Consider the following 8854-nt stretch of genomic DNA (forward strand, 5'->3'; position numbering starts at 1 on the left):
TTACGTGTTGCGGCCCACCTCCTAGTCATGTATAGTTAAGATTGATGTCTATACTGTATTTATATATACGTGCACCAGCACCCTATCAATACAACACGTATTACAAAACTATCCGTCTATAGTCCCTTTTGTTGCTGATGTCGTGCCTGCGTGCTCCTTCCTATGTATTTCTGCCTGAACTCGGGATTTATGTTTGCCACATTGTGAACTATGTGACTTACTCGCCTTGTTATGGGCATTATATTAATTTAAAGCGGGATGCTTCTTGCGTCTTCATTCTAAAGAAACCTAAGTCGTGGCATGAGGAAACTACATGAGCACCTTCCGTGTCAACTTGATTAGTTAAGCGTGAAAGTGACTTGGTAGGTCATAGCCATGCTCAGAGAAGCTTCCCATCACTACTTATTTTACTTGCCCGCCACTCTACTCGAATCCTGCAGCTTCCCTATATACTGTACTTATTGCCAACACTTGCATCTTACACTCACTCACTTCATTGAAACATCCAAAGCCGAGAAAACAGAGACATGGACGGCGCGACCTCGTCGTCCGGCGATGAGCGCGGCGGCGTGCACGTCCTGCTGGTGCCGCTGCCGGCGCAGGGCCACATGAACCCGATGCTCCAGCTCGGCCGGCGCCTCGCGTACCACGGCCTGCGGCCCACGCTCGTCGCCACGCGGTACGTGCTCTCCACGGGCCCGCCCCCCGGCGACCCCTTCCGCGTGGCCGCCTTCTCAGACGGGTTCGACGACGGCGGCATGGCCTCCTGCCCGGACCCCGTCGAGTACTGCCGCAGGGCCGAGGCCGTGGGGTCCGAGACGCTGGCGCAGGTCATCGCCGCCGAGGCGCGCGCCGGGAGGACGCCGTCCGTGATGGTCTACGATCCGCACATGGCGTGGGCGCCGCTTGTGGCGCGGGCCGCGGGCGTGCCGACCGCCGCGTTCATGTCGCAGTCGTGCGCCGTGGACCTGATCTACGGGGAGGCGTGGTCGGGGCGCGCGCCGCTGCCGATGGCGGATGGGAGCGCGCTGCGTCGCCGGGGCGCGGTGAGCGTGGACCTCGGGCCCGAGGACCTGCCGCCGTTCGTGGTGTCGCCGGGGCTATACCCCAAGTACCTGGACGTGTCGATCCGGCAGTTCGAGGGCCTAGAGCACGCCGGCGACGTGCTCGTCAACTCCTTCCGTGACCTCGAACCGCAGGAGGCGGAGTACATGGAGTCCAGATGGCGCGCCAAGACGGTCGGCCCGACGCTGCCGTCCTTCTTCCTCGACGACGGCCGCCTGCCGTCGAACAAGGCCTACGGCGTCAACTTCTTCAGCAGCGCCGCGCCGTGCATGTCATGGCTGGATCGGCAGCCTCCTTGCTCAGTAGTCCTCGCATCTTATGGGACGGTCTACAGCCTCGACGCCGGTGAGCTTGACGAGCTTGGAAATGGGCTCTGCGATTCCGGCAAGCCATTTCTCTGGGTCGTGAGGTCCAACGAGGCACGGAAGATATCTCAAGAGCTCCTTGGCAGGTGCGAGGAAAATGGATTAATTGTGCCTTGGTGCCCCCAGCTTGAGGTTCTCGCGCATAAGGCCATAGGTTTGAAATTGTCAATCTTTGATAAATAGGTCTAAACAAATACTACTAGTTATCTGATTGTTTTGCCAATAATATTGCCTACTTTGGATATGCAGGTTGCTTCTTGACTCATTGTGGATGGAACTCAACGACAGAAGCACTTGTTGCCGGCGTGCCAATGGTGGCGATGCCGAGGTCGGCCGACCAGCCAACCACGGCAAAGTACGTGGAGAGTGCATGGGGGATCGGCGTGCGGATGCGGACAGATGAGAAAGGCTTGGTGAGGAGGGAGGAGGTAGAGAGGTGCATCAGGAAGGTGATGGATGGAGAGGGAAAGGTTGAATACCGTAAAAATGCGACAAAATGGATGAGGATGGCCAAAGAGTCAATGCAAGAAGGAGGAAGCTCTGACAAAAATATTGCCGAATTTGCGGCTAAGTATTTATCAAGATGAATTTAGGTCCAATTATCCACAACCACTCAATAGTCATCGCATACTATGTATGGACATGTTGATATAGTATTATTCCTCTTCACTTTACAGAGCAATGTCAACGCATTCACCGAGAAGCCTATAGCTAAGCTCAAGTTTTCTTGTCTGAGTGACCTTAATACAAATTTGTTTTCTATTGAGTTACCAATGGGTTGACTATACCTCGGCATATCGTCGACGTAAGGTTGTGGAGAATTAGATATGCTTGGTTTTATGCACATAGGTGTAAGCGCTAGGTAGAGATGATCACTTGCTACCACCAAAACTTGATGCGGGAGTATTCAAAGTTTGAGTAAATTTCCTGTTTTTACACCATATTTGTGCTCCAGTGATAACTACTATCCTATTTTAGTAAAATTGCAGCTAGTTACCCGATTTAAGAAGTTTATTTCACGTTTTGCCTCATTTGATGTCAGATCCTCCTAAGACCATTGTCACACTCATTCAGACCAGAAAAAGGGTGCAATTATATTCTCCAACTCTTCTAGACTATATTCTAATTAAATTACGCTATTAAAGTTTAGAGATCTCTTTAAGTTTATGATCTTAAATTAAATTTTGAAATTCAATTAACTTGAGTTTCATGTACTATAAAATGTTTAACATATTCAATATAAGATCTACAATTTGATCGGTTCTCCTAAGTTAATTTAACAACAAATCCTTCAGCCCCAAACAAGTTGGACTGGGCTAGAGTTAAAACCCATAAGATCTAGAAACCAACTCATGATCCTGGCACGTGAATGGCTAACTTACACGCACCCTTCCATGTCAAGTTTGGTCTACCATGACCTCTTTTGACATTATCAGCATGCTTTAGTTGTCTGCAATGCACTAGAGCTTTTCAAGGCATGCGATGTATATAGCCAAACCATATCAAACGATGTTGGATAAGCTTCTGTTCAATCGAAGCTAGCCCAACTCTGTCATGTATATCATCATTCCGAAACCGATCCTTTCTTGTGTGGCCACATATCCATCTTAGTATGTGCATCTCACTACACCCAACTATTGAACATGTCATATTTTAGTCAGCCAACACTCAGCGCCATGGAACATTGCGGGTCGAATCACTGTCCTATAGAACCTACCTCCCTTTTAGCTTTTACGGTACTCTCTTATCAAAGAGAAATTCAGAAGCTCGGTGCCACGTCATCCATCCAGCTTTGATTCAATGGCTCACAACTTCATCGATATCACCATCCTTCTGTAACATTGATCCAAAATATCGAAAGGTGTTCTTCTGAGGTATAACCTGCACATAAAGGCTAACCACCTCCTCATGCCAAGTAGTACTGAAACTGCATTTCATGTACTCCATTTTAGTTCTACTAGGCCTAAAAGCTTTCAATTTCAAAGTTTGTCTCCGTCGCTCTAACTTTCTGTTAACCCCCGCCCAACTATCATCTACTAGCACCACATTGTCCGCAAAGAGCATACACCATGGGATATCTCCTTGTATACCCCTTGTGACCTCATCCATCACCAAAGCAAAAAGATAAGGGCTCAAAGCGCTGACTCTTGGTGAAGTCGTATTTTAATTGAAAAGTCATCAATGTTGACATCACTTGTTCGAATACTTGTCACAACATTATTGTACATTTCCTTGATGAGGGTAATGTACTTTGTTGGGACTTTGTGTTTCTCCAAGACCCACTGTAGTGGTTCTAAGTCTGACAGTAGATTAGGGGGTACGTAAGAGGAGGCAAGATCCTAGCTAAGATGAAGTTGTGCACGCAAGATTTACGAGTCCAGGCCCTTCGCGAAGGAAGTAACAGTCCTACGTCTCGGTGCCCTGAGGCGGTCAACTGGATTATGCGTGAAGTTACAGGGGGTGCGAACCCTTGTCTCAGTGGTGGGGGTGGCTTATATAGAGTGCGCCAAGACCCTAGCCAGTCCATGTTACAAGGAGTTCAATGTACATAAAGGTGAGGCGTTACTGGTAATGCCAACAATAAAGTCATATAAATGATCATTAACACTACGGAGTGAACGCCTGACCGTTGCCATTCTAAGTGACTTTAGATCTTCTGTACTCCGAGTGGTTTCTTGTACGGTCGAGTGATGGTGTACTGGTCGAATGGAATTAGGCTATCCGAGTGGAGTTTTTGGTTGAGTGGGTTGCACTCTGAGGTGATTCCAGTCGGTAGAAATTATTGTGCTTTGAATGATGTTGATCTTTGGGTAGTGTCCTTGGGAAGGGTGTCTAGGTCAGGCCCATTACCCTACCCTAGGTACATGTCATCGTCATTAGCCCCCGAATGGGTCGAGGTCTGAGGAAAGGAAGAGGTTGGAGGTAGTCCCGACTCAATTTTTATGCTCCAGAGGCATCTTGCTTGGGAAGGTGAACTATTTTTGAAACTTCAACCTTATTTTCAGTCGCCTTGATCCATTCAGAACATGTCAAGTGAACTTATACTGGAACGCTTCGAGTGTTGGAGAGGAACGAAATCTTTGGCGTGATTGACTGTGCTGCCATCTCCGGATCTCACGGGATTCGGAATTTGGGGAAGCGCGCAGGATGGAGTGCGCCGCAGTAATCGGGATGGATTAGGCAAGGGCGCCTCGATTTTCGTGCCGCCTTTTTCGCCACGTACCGAGCGCGCGTCTGTTGCGTGATTTGGCAGGATTTCTTGGGCTCGCGTGTCAGTCACTCGGAAATATGCAAATAAAAGACTCTGCCGCTGGTGAATCTGCACAGCGTTCCCCATTCTCCTTCTCCTCCCTCTGTTTCCACATCTCGCACTCCGCAACTCTCGACACCACCGCACCACTTGTGTGAAGTCCACGGCGATGGGGAAGGACAAGACGACGGCTCTGGAGCGCGCCGAGAAGGCGACGGCGACGGTGACGACGGCGGCGAAGCCGAAAGGGAAGAAGAGGAGTCGGGGAGGATCCTCCTCGAGGTCTGGCCTGCCGCCCGGCTAGATCCAGGGCGACTGGATCCGCTCCACGATCCAGCTGGAGTATGTGGAGGATCTGGCCTCGGGAGGTTTGATTTCTCATGAATCTTGAAGGCTTCCCGGCAACGAGACCGAGCCGCAGCCGCAGGAGGGTGAGTGCATCCTCCTTGTGACCCACGTCGACCGCGGATTCTCTTTGCCTCCTCATCCTTTTTCCGGGGCTTTCTGAACTTCTTTGCAGCCCAGCTTCATCACTTTTCCCCCAACACCATCATGTATCTAGCTGTGTTTGTTTCCATGTGCGAAAATTTCTTAGGTCGTCGACCGCATTGGGGTCTCTTCAAACATATCTTCACCTGTCACTCTCAATCGGTGAAAAAAGCTAATCCGAATGATGAGAAGACTCATGTGATGCAGATGTGTGGAGTCCTGGGTATCTAGATGAGGAGCAAAAGTGCCTTTCCAGCCGTAATCCTTCCCGAGTCAGTTAGAGGGTGGCAGTCGACCTGTTTCTACTGCAAGGACCAGCCGACTCCTGGTCGGTCGACTGGTCTCCCTCCCTTCTCCATGGAACGAGTCCAACAGCCCACTTCCTTGAAAGTAACCCCAGCAGAGAGAGCGGAGGTGAACATGCTGATGGAGCGAGTAGTCCAATTGGTCCGGGATGGCGTGACTGGTATGGACCTGCTGGAAGTGTTCCTCAGTCGACGCATCCAGCCGCTCCAGGCCCGCGATCATCCTATGTGGATGTATTCAGGCATTGAGGACACCACTCGGATCCACCCGGAGGACGTCACCGAGGAGACAGTGGAGCTGTGGTTGCAGGGCATCACCGGGAACAAAGATAACCCCCGGGGGTCCAGAAGAGTTCAACCATTCTGCGCTGGTCATTAACCTGAAAAGGTCTGTCTTTTCTTGCCGAGTGCTTATCTGTCGAGTGCTTCATTGTCGAGTGCTTATCTGTCGAGTGCTTCTTCATTCTGATTTGTAACTGCTTTCGTGCCCGACTGACATCTATGTTAATCTTTGCCTTGTAGGTCTACATTGATGCATATTCAATGCCCAATGGAGAGCAGGACCAGGAGGGAGAGGTGAGTGGGGGCGAAAGCGGCGATTGGAGATCCGATGATGAGGACGAGGAGGAGAGTGAGGATTCAAGCGACGACAAGGAGGTTGACTCTCCGCCTCATACTGAAAGACACTCCAAGCAGATCCATGACCCTGCGAGTATTCGCGGCAAGGCAGTTGCGCAGACCTCAAAGCGCACTTGGACTTCCTCTCCTGTCCCGACTGAGAAGGCGCCGAAGCAGCCCAAGATTACGGCTCCTAAGCCTCGGAAGACTCTGCCCAAGATCAAGATCGACGTTCATGTTGCCTCCGGGTAAGTGTTCTGTTTTCTCCTTTGATACAATGATTTCTTAAGCAGACATCGACTCGCTTTCTTGCTTGATCGAGTGAATTCGAGAACTTGCAGTGTTGCTACTTCTGGGACCTCAGTGGACATTTACAGGAATGAGGATGACGCAGAAATGGAAGATGCGGCCACCTCCAGAGTAGGTGTGACTCTGCTATCTTGCTTCCACTCTGTTAATTGCCTTGCAGGTCGACTGACAAATTGCGGTCTAAACTTTTGCAGCACCACAACATGTGATTGGACTTCCAAACAATGACCAAGAAGTGCCACTGAGGCCTATGGGAAGGAGAGGTAGGAGCTCAGGAAGGAAAGCGTCGATCGGCAAGACAACCCAAACGACATCAGTGCCCGAGCCAGTGGTCCGGAAGACTGGAGATCTCAGTCGGGCTTCCATCACTTTTGCTGATCCTGTGTCGACTGGACGCCCATCAGCGTCGACTGCCCAAGACCCTGCTTCATCTGTTCAATCTCATGCCTCGGACTCGCAAGTTGCTGCGACTGTTCCACCATCTCTGCTGTTCGTCACCCATCACGTTCCGGAGGATCAGGCAAGCGCTGCTAAGGAAGCTATACGCCAAGCAGGCCTGATGATGGAGTGGATGAAGACGGTGCATGAGACCAGCCAAGCTGCATATGATGCCAGTGCAGCTCTCCAAGCCAATGTCCAGGTTAGTTGATTTCCGACTGACCCTCCAACTTGATGCTTGAGAACTGTTGTTTTCTTATTCGTAAGATGTCCGTGGATGATTGTTTTCACACTTTCAAACTTCATGCGCATCTGTTCACCCACTAGGTGCGTTCTTTTATTACACAATCTTCTTCTCTTGAATCGACGTCGAGTGAACTTAGAATCAGTGGGAGCATGCAGAGTGCACCCATTGGGTGTAGTCCCCGAGACCGCCCTCAAATGTTTGATTCGGCGGGGGTCTTAAATCTCTGTTGATAAAAAATTCACTCGGTCTTGAACGGATCATGTCGAGTGAATTCTTAAACCAGTGGGGGCACACCAAGTGAACCCATTGGGTGTAGTCCCCGAGAAAGTGGTCGACTGCGGGCAGTCGGCCGTGGTCTGAGACCTTTTTTGAGCGACTGGACTGACCAGGTCGAGTACCAGTGGGGGCAAGCCAAGTGCACCCACTGGGTGTAGTCCCCGAGACTACTGGTGAATGTTTGATTCTGCAGTAGTCTTAGAATTGTGATGGGTACTTGGTATATTGACTTTTTGCGTAGACTCCTTGGCAACGGTGCCAGAAATCCTTCTTGCTACGTCTTGAGCTTGCGTTGGTTTTCCCCGAAGAGGAAGGGATGATGCAGCAGAGTAGCGTAAGTATTTCCCTCGGTTTTTGAGAACCAAGGTATCAATCTAGTAGGAGCCCACGCTCAAGTCCCTCGTACCTGCACAAAGCGATAGCTACTCGCAACCAACGCGATTAGGGGTTGTCAAGCCCTTCACGGTCACTTACGAGAGTAAGATCTGATAGATAGAATATTTATGGTATTTTTGATATAAAGATGCAAAGTAAAAAGTAAAAGCAAAGTAAAAAGCAAAACAATATAAAAGTGATGGAGATCGATATGATGAGAATAGACCCGGGGGCCATAGGTTTCACTAGTGGCTTCTCTCAAGAGCATAAGTATTCTACGGTGGGTGAGCAAATTACTGTTGAGAAATTGATAGAATTGAGCATAATTATGAGAATATCTAGGCATGATCATGTATATAGGCATCACGTCCGTGACAAGTAGATCGAAACGATTCTGCATCTACTACTATTACTCCACTCATCGACCGCTATCCAGCATGCATCTAGAGTATTAAGTTAAAACAGAGTAATGCCTTAAGCAAGATGACATGATGTAGAGAGATAAATTCATGCAATATGAAATAAACCCCATCTTGTTATCCTCGATGGCAACGATACAATACGTGCCTTGCTGCCCCTTCTGTCACTGGGTAAGGACACAGCAAGATCGAACCCAAAGCTAAGCACTTCCCATGGCAAGAACTACCAATCTAGTTGGCCAAACCAAACGGATAATTCGAAGAGACTTGCAAAGATAACCAATCATGCATAAAAGAATTCAGAGAAGATTCAAATATTATTCATAGATAGACTTGATCATAAACCCACAATTCATCGGTCTCAACAAACACACCGCAAAAAGAAGATTACATCGAATAGATCTCCATAAGAGAGGGGGAGAACTTTGTATTGAGATTCAAAGAGAGAGAAGAAGCCATCTAGCTACTAACTATGGACCCGAAGGTCTGAGGTAAACTACTCACACTTCATCGGAGGGGCTAGGATGATGTAGAAGCTCTCTGTGATGACGGCCCTCTTCCGGCGGAGCTCCGGAACAGGCCCCAAGATGGGATCTCGTGGATACAGAAAGTTGCGGCGGTGGAATTAGGTTTATGGCTCCTGGTCTGATCGTTTGGGGGTACGTGTGTATATATAGGAGGAAGGAGTACGTCGGTGG

At 49.3% G+C, this 8854-nt stretch overlaps 1 protein-coding gene across 2 annotated transcripts; it reads left to right on the forward strand.

The window, feature by feature from the left end:
* The first annotated feature begins 509 nt into the window (after positions 1–509).
* LOC119299412 (UDP-glycosyltransferase 79-like) lies at positions 510–2326 on the forward strand. Of its 2 annotated transcripts, none has more exons than XM_037576646.1 (2): positions 510–1584; positions 1680–2326. In XM_037576646.1, exons 1-2 carry the CDS (start codon positions 528–530, stop codon positions 2015–2017), a joined length of 1395 nt encoding a protein of 464 aa, XP_037432543.1. In that variant the 5' UTR covers positions 510–527; the 3' UTR covers positions 2018–2326. The 2 variants fall into 2 exon arrangements, with proteins under 2 accessions (XP_037432543.1, XP_037432544.1); XM_037576647.1 differs by having other exon boundaries at positions 510–1516; positions 1680–1959.
* Positions 2327–8854: the final 6528 nt, after the last annotated feature.

The sequence above is a fragment of the Triticum dicoccoides genome, chromosome 5A, assembly GCF_002162155.2.
Source record: "Triticum dicoccoides isolate Atlit2015 ecotype Zavitan chromosome 5A, WEW_v2.0, whole genome shotgun sequence".
Taxonomy (NCBI): domain Eukaryota; kingdom Viridiplantae; phylum Streptophyta; class Magnoliopsida; order Poales; family Poaceae; genus Triticum; species Triticum dicoccoides.